The sequence below is a fragment of the Pelophylax lessonae genome (assembly GCF_965119305.1).
Source record: "Pelophylax lessonae genome assembly, chromosome: 8".
Classification (NCBI taxonomy): Eukaryota; Metazoa; Chordata; class Amphibia; order Anura; family Ranidae; genus Pelophylax; species Pelophylax lessonae.
The window spans coordinates 85,046,739-85,062,909 of NC_138775.1; the positions used below are offsets into that span (position 1 = coordinate 85,046,739).

Below are 16,171 nucleotides of genomic sequence, written 5' to 3' on the forward strand. Positions count from 1 at the left end.
ATTGTTATTTCCTAGATGGTACAAAAATGCAAGCAAACACTAGGTGATAATAGAGCTTATATTATATCTTATACTCTTAATGTAAAGAGAATTTAATATATAACCCAAAGGACAAATGGAAATAATACATATAAACAGATGGAATGAACAGGCAGTAAAAAAAGGGAAGAAAGATGTTAACTATTATTAATGAAACAGTTCACGTCCCAATCCACATTCAAGCCAAAGGTAGAGTAATATTTAATTTCATAGATTCATCTGGTTTCCATCTTTGAGATTTCTCTTTTAACATGGCTACCCCTCCAATGAGAGGTGTAAAACGATATATGGCAATAAATGAGGTGCCTGTGGGATCTTTCCCATGGCATTCCAAATAATGCCAGGATACACTGTGTTTGGGGAAACCTTTTACTATATTTGCAACATGTTCCTTGATTCTTACATTGAAAGCTCTAGTAGTACGGACTACATATTGTAAACCACAAGGACAAATAAGTAAGTACACTACATTAACCACTTTAGGACCGGAGGATTTTCCTGCTTTACGTCCAGGCCACTTTTTGCGATTCAGGACTGTGCGACTTTAACTGACAATTGCGCAGTCATGCAACGCCGTACCCAAACAAAATTTACGTCCTTTTTTTCCCACAAACAGAACTTTCTTTTGGTGGTATTTGATCACCTCTGCGCCTTTCATTTTTTGCGATATTAATAAAAAAAAGCGATAATTTTGAAAAAATAACAATATTTTTCTACTTTGACAGTTAAAAAATATCCAATATATTACATTTTTGTCATATATTTAGGCCAAAATGTATTTAGCTACATGTCTTTGACAAAAAAATTCTCAATGAGCGTATTTTTAACCGCTTTAAGACCGGAAGATTTTACCCCATTCCTGACCAGGCCATATTTTGCAATTCGGCACTGCATTATTTTAACGGACGATTGCGCGGTCGTGCGACGCTGTAACCCAAATTAAATGTATGTCCTTTTTTTCCCACAAATAGAGCTTTCTTTTGGTATTATTTGATCACCTGTGCGATTTTTACTTTTTGCGCTATAAACAAAAAGAGCGACAATTTTGAAAAAATAACAATATTTTTCACATTTTTTTATATGAAATTCCCCCCCAAAAAAATGTAAAAATCAAAATTTTTTAACATTTTAGACCAATTTGTTTTCTGCTACATATTTTTGGTTAAAAAAATTGCAATAAGCTTATTTTGATTGGTTTGCGCAAAAGTTATCGCAGCTACTAACTACGGGAAATTTATGTCATTTTTATTGTTTTTTTTTAACTAGTTATGGCGGCGATCTGGCGGCGATCTGGCGGCGATCTGGCGGCGATCTGCGGATAGATCGGACCCTTTACTGACATTTTTGTCACTTTTGGGGGTACCAGTGACATTAATACAGTAATCAGTGCTATAAATATGCACTGTTACTGTAAAAATTACACTGGCTGGGAAGGGGTTAACTTTTATTGGTGATCAAGGGGTTAATGTATGCCTGGTGCTTACTGACGTGTGTGGGGGGAGGGGACTGTGTGACACAGGCACAGATCGCAGGTTCAGCTATGCTGAATTCTGCAATCTGTCCCTGTCTGTCACTTAGGAGATCCGCCCGCTTTGTTTACACAAGCGGGCAGATCTCCACACTCGATCCCCGACGATCGGGGAAGATCGGCGATGATTACCGCTGCTCCTCCCCTGGCCCGACTCCCGCTGTGACTGAATACAGTGGGAGCGAGCCTCCGGCGGTGCACGCGCGCCGCCCACAAGGGGAGGAGTCCAGCGTCGTAGACCTACGTCGCTGGACGATAACGAACCACTTTGCCGCAGTACGCTCAATGTGAGCGGTCGGCAAGTGGTCAAGTGAACAGCAGGTGATAAAAGTACGTATATCATATTTCTTATTCAAGTGGCAAACTGCACATTTACGGCAGGGAAAAAATCCCTTCAGGGAACGAAACCCTATTAGGGGCATTTTTAGAGTTCATTATTCACTCAGCGCTGTTTGTTTGGGTTTATACTTTTTTTTTCTGCCATCAACAGAATACTGCCAGCTGCTTTAGAATGATATATTGTCCATTTGCTGCTGTCATTTGTGTTTTATACTTTTTTTGCTTGATTATTCATCTGCAGCTTGTCTGTGATCATTTTATTAATTCATTCATTTATTATGGATGTTTTTGATTTTAGAGCCACTAGGTCTTTAGATTTTAAGGAAGCTTTCAATCCGAATGAGATCTCACAAAACCTGGACATGGGTGGTCTATTCATGAGGCTTAAGTACCTCATGATTTCAGAAATTCACAGCTAGTGGGATGTGGCTTTTCTTGAGGAATATCTAGAAGACCACATGGTTCCAAGGAGTTTGAGATTTGAGATTACCCCAAGAGGATGAAACAGACCTTGCTGGGTGGTTTAAATATTTCAATGATGTGGATCTCGACTTGTTGCAGTTTCTTATCACCAGAAAGAGACGCATGCTTAATAAACTTAATGAGGAAATCATTTGAAATTAAAGATAAACTTTTCGGAGGAGTTACAGGAATATTTACGAGACATTCACCTCCCCCAGTTAACAGAGGCACAACGGGACAACGGGATGGGTTGGAGGCCCCGATCACGGAGGAGGAGCTGCTGGAGGCTGTGGACCTGTTCCCGGGGTCTAAGGCTCCCGGGGACGACAGCCTTCCTATAGAAATCTACCAGCAGTTCTCTGGGGCAGTTCTCTGGGTTACTCCTGCCGAAATTGCTGGAAGTATTTCAAGCTGCTAGGGAGACGGGTGTACTCCCAGAATCCATGTCCAGGGCTAGTGTAGCACTACTGTTAAAACCGGATAAACCCCCTACGGACCCGGGTTCTTACAGACCCATTTCCCTGCTACAGGCAGATGTTAAGCTATTGGCCAAGGTCCTAGCGCGAAGGGTTAATAAGATTATCACCCACATTATTCACAAATACAAGGCGGGCTTTATGCCTAATAGATCCACGGCCCTCAACCTGCGTCGACTGTTCGTCGCTGTGCAGACACCGGCGGATGACGAGGGGGATCGAGCGCTGCTGTCATTGGATGCCAAAAAGGCATTCGACAGTGTGGAATGGGACTATCTTTGGGCGGTAATGACAAAATTCGGATTTGGTCCAATTTTTATGTCATGGGTACGGTTACTGTATCATCAGCCGCAGGCGTCTATTCGGGAGGGGGGCAGATCTTTGGCCCACTTCCAATTGGGTAGGTGAACGAGACAAGGGTGCCCACTATCCCCACTCTTGTTTGCCATAGCCATTGAACCCCTGGCAGTAAGCATTAGAGCCCAAGATTCCATTATTGGTTTTAAGTACGGCCCCCTCCAGGACTAGATCCTGCTATACGCAGACGACATGCTTTTGACGTTGAGTGACACAGGGAATTCCCTGAGGGTGGTTATGTCTCTTATCACTGAGTTTGGTCGTTTCTCCGGACTCACTATTAATTGGTCCAAATCAGCACTCTTGCTAGATAGAGAAGTGGACCTGTCTTTGGGTGATCTTTGTCCAGTTCCTGTGGTTAGCATGTTCAAATACCTGGGGGTGGTGGTGTCTGCGGATCCAACGCAATACAGCCTTCTCAACATAAGTCCCCTACTGACTAAATTTCGAGATAAAATCAAAGTATGGAATAAAGTTTTGCTCTCTTTGACAGGGAGGGTCAATCTTATTAAGATGGTCCTGATGCCTCAATTATTGTACTTCCTCCATAACTCCCCAATTGTTATTACATTGAAAACCTTCCGCGTTGTAAACACCCTATTTCGGTCCCTATTGTGGAAAGGCAAGGCTGCGAGGATACGTCTAGAACAGCTACAGAAGGGGGGGGGGGGTCTTGCTCTCCCTAACCCATGGTTTTATTATCTGGCCTCCCAACTGCAGCATTAGGTGGGTGCAATCTCGGGTACGCGGGTTGGCGCGGCGTTGGCGGTAATGCTGCAGTTTACTTGCGCGGGGGGAGTGCCGGAAGGGTTGGAGGCGCAGCTTTTTGCCAAACTTAACAGGCGCTACCCCACGTATAGACTCCTTCAAAAGATTTGGGACAAATCTAAACAGTTACAGCAGGCCACGGGGTACACCACATTTAGCCTGATCTGGTACAATAAGACATACCCTGAACTGTATAACTTGGACCAGGCTGGCAGGTGGTGCCCCCTCGGGGTGACTCATTTAACACATATCCTGAGGGGAGGTTTGCTGTTGTCCTTTGAGCAACTGCAGGACCGCTTCTCGATTCCTGGAACTATGTTCTTCTATTATATGCAACTGCAACATGCGGTGAGAGCCCAGAACGCCTTGAGCCACCTTTACATGTCTTCCACTCCAGTCTTCTCCCTTATGCAGCATTTTACTGACACCAAAGGGTTTATATCTAGCTGCTACACCTCGCTACTAGGTACCTACCTGGAGAAATACCCTAGCAAGGCGTGCAAACAGTGGTGCACGGATGTAGGGGAGATCCCGGGCAAGCAGTGGGAGGAGGCCCTGGAGGCGATACGCACCTGTTTACTCAATGTCTCACACCAGGTTTCCCAGCTTTACATCCTTCTAAGAGTTCACCACACGCCTTTGAAACTTCACGCCATGGGTCTCCATCTTGATAGTTTCTGTAGTAGATGTCGGAGGGAAGAAGGGGACCTAATTCACTTACTGTGGAGGTGCCCGAAGCTGCACCGATACTGGTCAGACATAACATCAGCTCTTAACAGGGTTTTAGGGGTGGACATCCCTAGGTACCCCAGACAGTGCCTTTTGGGTATTCTGGTCCATGTAGTCGAGGATAGGTTTATGCGGGAGGCTGCCACCCGGGCACTGTTTCAAGCTCGTCTGCTCATCCTGCGTTTCTGGACAGCGCAGAACCCCCCAACCTATGGGATGTGGCTGGAGCAGCTGGGTGTCACTCTATGCATAGAAAAGATTATTTACCAACACAGGTAAACTCTAAAGTTTTCAAAGATATGGGGTGTCTGGCTGAATTCTGCGGGTAGGGCCCCCACTGACCTAATTAATCGTTTGTTGTTATAACTTATCGGTGTGTCTCAGGGCCCTCGTATTGGACTGGTGACAGGGGGTGGGGGACGGATACACTTGTTTGGATGAATATGTGTATTGTGGTTCGGTTTATGCACTTCTATTTTGCTGATGAGTTGAGATTTGAATTCTGTAAAAAATGCCTAACTATGGAAACTATTTGTACAATTTTCTGTTGTTCTGGTGTGAGTTTTCTCAATAAAACTTTTCTTTGATTTAAAAAAAAAAAAGATAAAATTTTACCTTATAAAAACCTAGATGAATACAAAAATAAATCAGATAACCATACAAAACTTTTAGAAAAGGAAGACGTGGAAAAGAAAAATAAAAAAGAAAGAAATTTGCCAGGGACTTGGAAGATTATAGTAAACAACAAGTGTTTAAATGGCAAATCAAAAAACTAGCTATTAATACTGAGGGAACTATATTTTACCAGTAGAAAATGGTGGAAGTTATGTGGATCCTACTCCAAGACAATATCCCAATGTGAATAAGACTCCCAAAATGAAGGGAAAGAAGGCCCCCCCAAAAAAAAACAAATTAGGGCAGAATGGCAATGGCTACTATCAGAGACCTAATCAGTCTCAACATCCACCTTACCAAGAAATAATCCCCACACATAATTGTTATGAACCTCTGAGTAGAGAGTATGATGATTATGGTTATAGATAGATCACTCAACACCCAAATGCACGTTCCCCAAGGAGGCGACATCATCCTGAACATTCCTTCAACTATCAAAGGAGACCAGATTGGGATAGGCCTGCTCCCCCAAACTACCAACAAGCTCTGCCCTATACCTCATACGGCCAACTTTTTTTCCCAAGGCTCCTCTAAAAAACAAAAGAGGAGAGGAATTAAAAGTGGGACCAGAGGGGGGAGGAGGCACAGAAAGGAAAAGGAGACGTGTGTAAAAGATACTGGCATATTCAATCTGAGTAACAGTGAGCTTAGTGAAAAAGAGAAATTTGCTCTTATTCACGGCCTTAAATTTGCACCAGAAAAACCTTTAAGTTTGGTGCATTTATGGACGTGCAGAAATGTATCAGAGAAATGAATATTACAAGATATTTTCTGTCTAAATCTCAGAGAGTAAATGACAACCCCGGAAACAGGATTAGATACTCAGGTATATCTAACGCCTCACTATTCAATCCTCCTGGGAACGTGGCTCCACCTATCTCAGTATTCCGAGATCTGGTGTTGAAAGATATAGAGAAGCTGAGAATTATTGAAGGCAGAAATCTTATTTTCAGCGAGGGATTAGAGTCTTTGAAAAATAAAATGGATATTATAGTCCGCCCCGCTGACAATGGCGGGGGGATTGTCGTTATAGAGAAAGCAGCCTATTTGGAGAAAGTGAACAGGATCCTTCAGGACTCTTGTAATTATGTTTCTCTTCCCAATAATCCCACAGCCAGATATAAAAAAAGCTTACTGGCATTATTAATAGAGGGTTTGAGGAAGGGTTATTGAATAAAAAAGAGAAAGCATATCTGATCCCTGCAGCACCTAGAGTGCCGGTGAACTATTGCCTCCCTAAAATTCATAAAAATTCCACTAAACCACCAGTGAGGCCGATTATTAGCGGAATAGATTCCGTCACTTCCAGAACTGGAAAATATATTGACGACTTTCTACAGCCCTTGGTCACTCAGACTCCCTGCTTTCTCAAGGACTCCACAGATGTTATTAACTGTCTGGGTAACATCGAATGGAGAGAGGGATATCTGTTGGCTACTGCTGATGTAACTTCGTTATATACCTTTTTTTTACATCAGGATGGCTTTGAAGCAGTGGATTCTTTTTTACAAAAATATGATAGCATCATAGCTTCCCAAAGGGATTTTGTGCTGAAATTACTTACCTTTGCCATGTCCCATAATTACTTCTGGTTTAGAATAGAGGTGTAGCCATGGGGGCTAAGTTTGCCCCCAGTATGGCTAACCTCTTCATGGCCAAGTGGGAGGAGGATGTCATCTATTCTGACAGAAGACCTGAATTGGTCTTCTGAGGCAGATACATTGATGACATCCTCCTCCTATGGGATGGTGATCAGTCCTCATTGGACAGCCTAGGGATTATTCTACAATATGAGGCTAGTTCATTAGGAGTCAATTTTTTCGAATTAAGTATTGAAGTAAGAAGAGGATCTCTGGTTATATCAACCTATTTCAAGACCACTGATCGCAACAGTTACATTGGTCTGAGGGAGTTGCCATCATCCCTCCTGGCTCCGTTCTGTTCCCAAGAGTCAGTTCATCAGACTGAGACAGAATTGTACTTTTGATGATGACTTTAGGGAACAGGCGGAGTCTCTCAAGCCCAAATTTTTGGACAGAGGTTATCTTAACAGCGACCTTGAGGAAACTATTAGAGTGGTCGGCCAAATGGTCAGGGTTGCCATGCTGAAAGTGAAGGAAAGCTCAGTGGTGGATACTAAAAATTCTAGAGATTTCAACTTTTCATTTCTCACTAATTATTCTCCTTAATATTATGACATCAAAAGAATTATGAAACGGCATTGGGAAGTGTTGAAAACTGATAAATTCCTGGGGCCTAATAGGGTTTTGTTCTTTCAGAAACTCAAGGGATTTTTTCCCTGCCGTAAATGTGTAGTTTGCCACTTGAATACAAGGACGGAAAATAGAGCATTTTTCATCAGCTGCTCACCACAAGAAATATGATATACGTACTTTTATCACCTGTACTTCACTTAATGTAGTGTACTTACTTATTTGTCCTTGCGGTTTACAATATGTAGGCCGCACTACTAGAGCTTTTAATGTAAGAATCAGGGAACATGTGGCAAATATAATAAAAGGTTTCCCCCAAACACAGTGTATCCCAGCATTATTTGGAATGCCATGGGAAAGATCCCACAGGCACCTAATTTATTGCCGTAGATTGTTTTACACCGCATTGGAGGGGTAGCCATGTTAAAAGAGAAATCTCAAAGATGGAAACCAGATGGATCTATGAAATCAAATCTTACACTCCCTTTGGCTTGAATGTGGATTGGGACGTGAACTGTTTCATTTGTTTCATTAATAATAGTTAACATCTTTCTTCCCTTTTTTTACTACCTGTTCGTTCCATCTGTTTATATATATTATTTCCATTTGCCCTTTGGGTTATATATTAAATTCTCTTTACATTAAGAGTATAAGATTGCTCTATTATCACTTAGTGTTTGCTTGCATTTTTTATACCATCTAGGAAAAAACAATATTTTTTATCCTACATGTTATTATCAATTGTTTCTTTTAATGTTTTTTCTTTTCTGGGCCCATCCCATCTCTAAATAGCATTGGGAAGGTGTCTAGAAGATGATTATTATTAATATTCTTTTAATATATTGCTTACTGTAGAGAGATTAACCAATTTTGTGTACTGGCCATGAGAACGCAGGATTCGTTCTGCCGTGCTGCGGATGACGCTTCCTGTCTGTGAGACGCAGCAGATGGATGTTTGCATTCCAGAGGAGTAACTTCCGACTGACGTCACTTCCTTTAGACTTATATAGGCGTGCCAGCGTCATTTTGTCCATGCATCTGACGATATTCAATAGGATGAAACATGTAAGGCTGGACTTGATGCTGGTACGCTCCCATGCCGTGGCGGCTACTATTTGATCTATGCCTGTTTACTCTACTCGTTTGTAAGTACTTTTTCAATAAATCTATTATTCTTACAAAACGGTTCTTCACTATCGTTGGATCCTTTTTTATTTCTTATGCATGATGGTTCCCTACACCCTGGAAAATTGAGCTACAGACACCCACCTTTTGGAGTGAGAAGAAGAGTGCCTGTGAGATTAGGAATCATCCCTATACAGCCGTTTTTCTCCTTGCTCCCTGAGTTATACTACATGCTTCATGGCTATGGAGGTCTGGTAAGAGACCTAGTCGGGTGGTGTGTGGCCCCATCTCTCACGACTCTCTGTTCACGGGATCTATCATTAAAGGCTTGGACTGTTTTTAGAGTTCATTATTCACTCAGCGCTGTTTGTTTGAATTTATACATTTTAATGAGGCTTGGTTCACACAATTGCGGGTTGACAGTCTATTTGCGCAGACACGGCAGCCTATTCATTTGAATGGGCTGCCGTGGCTGCTTTTTCCAAAGAAAAAAGGTTCAAGCTCCATTTTGGAAACACAGAGGCTGGGAAATTGCACGGTGCTATTTCCCTGAAGTTTCCGCCCCCGCAAACGCGCTGCAGTTTGAGATGCGTGCTGGTGCCATTAAGAATGAATGGCAGCTCAGCACATTTTTAAACAGCAGAGCATTTTGACTGCAGGTGGTTGCAGGTGTGGGAATCGCTGCTATTCCCGCACCCACAACCAAAAGCAATAGTGTGAACCAGGACTGGTGAGAGCTTTTTGAAAACTGCTACTAAACTAACACAAAGTTTGACACAGAAAGGCAGAAAGTACAAAGGCAAAAAAGTAGATTTGGTGATTTATTTATTTGCCAGTTGTAATACAGGGAATTATTTTTCCCACAAAGAAGAAGTTAAATATTAGCAAATAATTATTCTGCATCTTCTTGTTTCTATGGATAACGTTTGAAAAATTCAATTAATCAGCAATGCTGAAAATATCCGGGACAATATATTGTGTATGTGTTCCATCAATCAACCCTTCTCCATTAGAATGGACAAACCAACAAGAAACTTCACTGCCGTTGTAGTGATCTTTCTGGTAATCTCTCTGTACACCCCTAAAATAACAAAAACACATTAATAGACATTTCAGTGAAAATTACCTTCTGTTGGCATTCACAGTAAAACCATTTCAGTCAGCTATCACAGTAAAACCACAGCACACATAGAACTGTCATGCATGTCAGACCCTTTCATATCTCTGCACAACAGTATAGTACATTATAGAACATTATATATTATAGTACATTATAGAAATCAGCCTGAATAAAATCATATTGTTTTGGTGTCCATAAAAATAAATGGTAATGTGATAAGTTCACATAAGTGCGGCAGGGGTTATTACAACAATGGGGCTGTCACGGGCATGCTTTCATCAAGCCTGCCCATTCGGCAAGAGGTACAGTAAGTATATTGCAATCAGCAAAAAATAAATAAAATAAAATATATATATGGATGGAGATTGAATTCCTGTGTATGAACTGCTACCAAAATGGAGTGACAAGACTTCTCCTCACCAGAGTTCCCTTCTTCAAAGAGATCATTGTCAGTTAATTTGCGTGTGACTCATGTAGTTGGACCAACACAGTGATCCAGTCTGCTGGATGGATCCAAGAACAAGGTGACCGATATTCACGTTCGAGACAAGAGACCTATTAAAGCATAATCCATTGCCGACCATCTGCTGCACATTTACTGCGGCAAGGTGGCTCGGCTGTGCAAACCGACGCACGCAATGTGCTGATTCGGTTCAGAACCAATCAGTCATCAGGTCCAAGCCAATGATTTTTGGTCTGGGCCTGATGATCGGTTCTGACCAATTACAGAATGTCCTGTGCCCATGTAATGTAAACACAGGCATAGGAAATTATGCAATCCCCTCTCCTGGAGACCTTTTTGGTTCCAACATGAGAGGAGAGAGAATCAACTGTGATTTCACAAGCAGTACACTGACACCAGTGCACATAGTCATACATTTAACCCTCTGATCACCCCCCCCCCCAGTTAACCCTTTTACTCCCTGTCACAGTGAGTGTACACTATATTCAGTATACAGATAATTTACTGGTCACTGTATTAGTGTCACTTTTGACTTCAGTTAGTGTGAGAGACAGTTAGTGGTAGTTAGTTTGTGTCCCAGATAGGTTTAGGGTACCCACCATCCCCCCCTTTTTAACCCTTTGATTGCCAATGACACACAAACACACTCTAAACACCTTCATTACTAGTATAGTGTCTGAACAGATCAAAATCTTTGATCTGATCAGAACTTTACTAGCGTCCCCAATAGTTAACAGGACCAGCCCCAACACCTGCCAGCACCTGCGTTTAGCCCCTCTGCCCATACCCCAAGAAGTGCAGTATCAACAGATTACTGTCACTTCCAATACACAACACACTAAACCCTAGCATTAGCAGAGTCAGGCCTGATCTCTGCCAGCACTAGCAGTTAAATATTTTGGTAGCGGTTCAAGCAGTCATTGACAACCAGGTGCTTTTTTACCTGTGAGTCACACTAGGTACCTATAACTTTATTTAGATATGAGCAAATCTTGCAGTTCATGCCCTTCAGTGACAATGAACCCTGTCATCCTTGGGGATATCCTCCTGGATATGACCGGCTCCACAAAATTCAGCCCCTCGTAAATCACTTCAACCAAAAGTTTGCAGCCTTGTATATGCCCCAACAAGCTGTCTGTGTTGACGAATTCCTGATTACATTTTATGGCCGCCTTGCTTTCAAACAGTTTCTCCCCAGCAAGCGTGCCAGATATGGGGTCAAGATGTATAAGCTCTGTGACAACAACAGGCTATACATTTAGTTTCCGGATTTACTAGGGAAAAGATAGCAATGTGGAGCCTCTCAACTGCCCAGACTACATGGGGAGCAGCGGCAAGATAGTTTGGGACTTGGTGTCACCCTTGTTTGGAAAGGTGTACCATTTATACGTGGACAATTAATTTCAAAAGCATGCCACTTTTTAGTCACCTTTTTGAATTTGGAATTGGTGCATGTGGCACCGTGCGACCTAATCACCTGGGCTTCCCCCAACGCTTTGTAGATTCCCGAACTTAGACCAGATTGCAACTGCGACTGGTGTTGTTGAGAAGCCCCTCTGTGTCCACAAATACAACCTTAACATAGGAGGGGTGAACTTCAAAGACCAGATGATGGCACGCCCATAAGTCCAGACACTGGTACAAAAAAGTGTCTGTATACTTATTCCAATTGGCTCTGCTGAACGCTTATGTGCTAAACAAAGCGTCGGGAAGAAGTGAATCCTTCCTAAAATTCCAGGAAGAGATCATCACAGCCCTTCTGTATCCAGAAAGTGCTGTGGCCCAAATTCACAATCCAGATGCAGTGAGCCGGCTGCATGAGAGGCATTTTTGAGATGTCCTTTCTGGTACCCCTACCCAAAGAGCACCCCAAAGAAAATCTCGTGTCTGTAGAAAGCGCGGATATAGGTGTGACACCTGTTTTTTTTGTCCCTCCTGTCCTGGCTAACCTGCTCTCTGCACAGGGGTCTCGAAAGATGTTAGATGGCAATAGCATTTTGAGAGACCCTAACCTGGAACGTTTTACAGTTACAAAAACAGTGTAAAAAAAAAGTAAAAAAATAAAAAGTAAAAATTAAAAAAATAAATAAAAAAGCCAAAAAAAGTTGTCGTTTTATTTTTATTTTTAAGTTTATTTTCTGTTCTTACTCTACTTTTCTACTCTTTCTAATTTTACTGTACTTTAAAATATACTGTTATAGTGTAATGTTTTATTGTTACTGTTTTTCATTGTTAACCATATTTTGCTTTTCAGATACCACCATTCTACTGTACTGTATGCTATTATAATGTAATGTTTTACTTTTACTGTGTTTTATTGTTAACCATTGTTTGCTTTGCAGGTACACCCATCAGCTGCCGCACTGATTTGTTTATTCTGACAGCAACAGCGTTTGCTCTCGGCATATAGGTAAATCAATGATGGCAGCACTGTAGGAGGTGATTTCACCACCGTAGTTAAAAAAAAAAAAAAGAGCATATTATGGCGAAGCATAGGGGATGGGGTGGAAACAGAGGGAGGATCTCCCCTATGCTTCACCAATCGCCATATATTTTTTAACACTTTTCTTGGCAGAGATTTCTTCATCCACATCGATTGATGTGAATAGAGGAACCTGCAATGTTCTTTTTTTCCTTCAGCCCATGGTCTGAGGGGAAAAAAAGAACATTGCATGCATGCCCATCATTAGAAGTGGATGCTGGGAGGTCTAATGGTGGGCATACCACACACTTTCTGGCAGAGATTTCTTCATCCACATCGATCGATGTGAATGGTGGTATCTGTTAGGTTCTCTTTTTTTGTTCAGCCCACAGGCTGCATGAAAAAAAGAACTGTACAATATATGCTCAACAAGGACCAGCAATGTACTGCTGGACTTTGAGCGGTCAGACCAGGAGGATGCCTGCAGATTTAGGCATATCTTGGTATCATTTTTTACAGCCAGCGGTCGGCTTTCACATAAAAGAAATCCTAGCTGATAATTGGCCGCTAGACTGCTTTTACAAGCAGTGGGAGGGGACTCCCCCCCCCCCTCCTGCCGCCTTTCTTTTCTCTGGCTTTCCTGTCCAACTGGGTAACCCGAGACTGCAGCCGGTGGTTTCGTCAGCTGACCATAGAGCAGATTGGAGACCAAAATGGTTCCAATCATCTCTATGGCCTAAGATACCGGAAGCTACGAGCATTTAATGACTTCGTTTTCGGTTTCGCCAGATATAAACAGCGCCATTGAAAAATTGGGAAAGCAGGGTAAGCATCTTATCACGCCAATGTTGGTGTGGTCAGATGCTTTAAGGACAGAGGAGAGATCTAGAGTCTAAAAGACGCCATTTTTTTAAAAAAAAAGAGCACCTGTCACTACTTATTGCTATCATAGGGAATATGTAAATTCCATGTGATAATAAAAATGATAAAAAATTTTTTAAAAATTAAAGGGAAGGCGTCAAAATAACATAAAAAAGCAAAAAAAATAATAATAAAAAATTCAAGCATCTTTGTCCTCCCGTATTTACATGAAAAGGCGAATGCAAGCATCAGTCTGGTGTCATAAGAAAACAGCAATTGCAGCATGCATGTGAGGTATCGCTGCAAACATCAGATCAAGGGCACTAATTCTTGCAGTAGACCTCCTCTGTAATTCTAAAGTGGTAACCTTTAAAGGCTTTAAAAAATGTACATAGTTTGTTGCCGCTGCACGGGTGTGCGCAATTTAAAAGCATGTCATGTTTGAATAAATAAAAATTGGACAATAAGATTTTATGTATCCACTACCTGCACATCATTAACAATAAACCAAAAAGCAAAAATAAAAATAATGATAATAATAATAATAATAATAATAATAATTAGCTGCTGGTTGTGAGACAAAAAAAAAAGACTACTTAAATGTGAAATATCAACGAAACCGTCAGCTCCTGGATTGAACGATTAATCTGACCAGCCGCGCTAATATATACTAAAGTGATAAGTGCTAATAGATAATTAATGTATAAGTAATAGATGAAAAATCTGCATATGTGCATATGAATAAATAAATAAAAAATCTCAATACATATTTGATTGCAGTGACAAGTGTCAAAAGAATTCTTAAAGTGCATACGTGCTAAAAATACATAAAGTAGTTATTTTTTTATCGGTGGTGGATTTAGGCACAACAAGTTGACACACCCCGTGGAGGACTTTTCTGAAGATTCACCAGATTGCACACATGTGATTCACATTGGTGTTTATGGACAATTAATTATTTTCATGTATTTTTAGCACGTATGCACTTTAAGAATTCTTTTGACACTTGTCACTGCAATCAAATATGTGTTGAGATTTTTTATTTATTTATTCATTTGCACTTTCAAATTTTTTTGTCAAATTATGTCATGTTTGGTATCTATGTACTTGGCATAGGATCATCTTTTATATTTTACCAAACAATTGGGCAATATATGGTGTATTTGTGCATTAAATGAAATAAAAAGTGTTTTTCGCAAAAAATTGCAATTGGAAAATCTTTGCGCAAATACAGTGTGACAAAAAAATTGCAACACCCACCATTATGTTCTGTAGGGCCTCTGCTTAAAAAATACATTTAATGTTTTGGGTTCAAAGTAATTTTCTAAAAAAAAAAAAAAAACATTTTTCAAAGTGTCAGAAAAGGCTTGGTCTTCAAGTGGTTAGAAGAGTGGGTGATGTGTGGCATAAACTTCTAATATTGAGCTAAAAATGCCAGGACAGTTTAAACACCCCCCAAAATGATTTTTAGAAAGTGGACACCCCAAGCTATGTGCTGAGAGGCATGGTGAGTCCATGAGATATTTTATATTTTGCCACAAGTTTTGGGAAAATTACAATTTTATTTTTTTACACAAAGTTTTCACTAAATGATATATTCCTCACATATGCCATGGGTATATGTGGAATGACACCCCAAAATACATTCTGCTGCTCTCCTGAGTACCGTGATACCATATGTTTGAGACTTTTTGGAGCCTAGCTGTGTACGGGACCCCGAAAACCACCTTCAGGTTTTCTAAGGGCGTAAATTGCCTATTTTACTTCCTCACTACCTATCACAGTTTCGGAGGCCCTGAAATCCTGAAATGTCAATATAGCACAACCCCCCCCCCCCCCCAAATGACCCCATTGTGCAAAGAAGACACTCCAAGCTATTTGCTGAGAGGCATGTTGAGTTCATGGAATCATTTATATTTTGCCACAAGTTTCAGAAAAATTACATTTTTTTTATTTACACAAAGTTGTCACCTAAATGAAATATTGCTCAAACATGCCAAGGCTATATGTGAAATTAAACTTCAAAATACATTCTGCTGCTTCTCCTGAGTATGGGGATAGCACATGTGTGAGACTTTTTGGCAGTCTAGCCGAGTATTGGACCCGAAAACCAATCACCACCTTCAGGCTTTCTAAGGGCGTAAATGGTTGATAGCTTATAGCTTAATGTGTCCACTTTCCGAAAAGGGGTCATTTGGGGTGGTTTCTTCAGTGTTTTCACATGAAAAAAATATATATTAAAGCATTTACAAAAATGTGAGGGGTATATGTATATATTATATATATAACTAAATTACTCATAAAATGCATAATATCCCACTCATGGTTTAGACCGTGTGGGATCTGAGTTTTTAAATAAAATATCCAAAATACTTCTCTCTTGCATAAAAGCTGAAAAACATCACCCCCTTTTAACTTTTTCAATAACCTAAACCTGTACTTCCAACAAATCCCCTGCATGGCAATTGTTGAATTGTCAGGCGATATTGGTCGAAAGGTGTTTCTCTATGCTATAGAGATGTTCATAAAAGCAGTCTCTAAGCCGCCTAGTTTCTACGCCCCACGTACTGGATCCGACAGGTTTTACAAGTTAT

At 41.0% G+C, this 16,171-nt stretch overlaps 1 protein-coding gene across 1 annotated transcript in view; it reads right to left on the bottom strand.

Annotated features, from left to right (window-relative positions):
* Window positions 1-9,519: 9,519 nt before the first annotated feature.
* LOC309562159 (inter-alpha-trypsin inhibitor heavy chain H3-like) overlaps window positions 9,520-16,171 on the bottom strand; it is a 234,519-nt gene continuing 227,867 nt past the window's right edge. Inside the window, exon 23 of the mRNA XM_082266284.1 lies at window positions 9,520-9,792. Coding sequence (XP_082122410.1) covers window positions 9,651-9,792 — 142 coding nt within the window. The 3' untranslated portion in view covers window positions 9,520-9,650. The remainder of the gene's footprint in view (window positions 9,793-16,171) is intronic.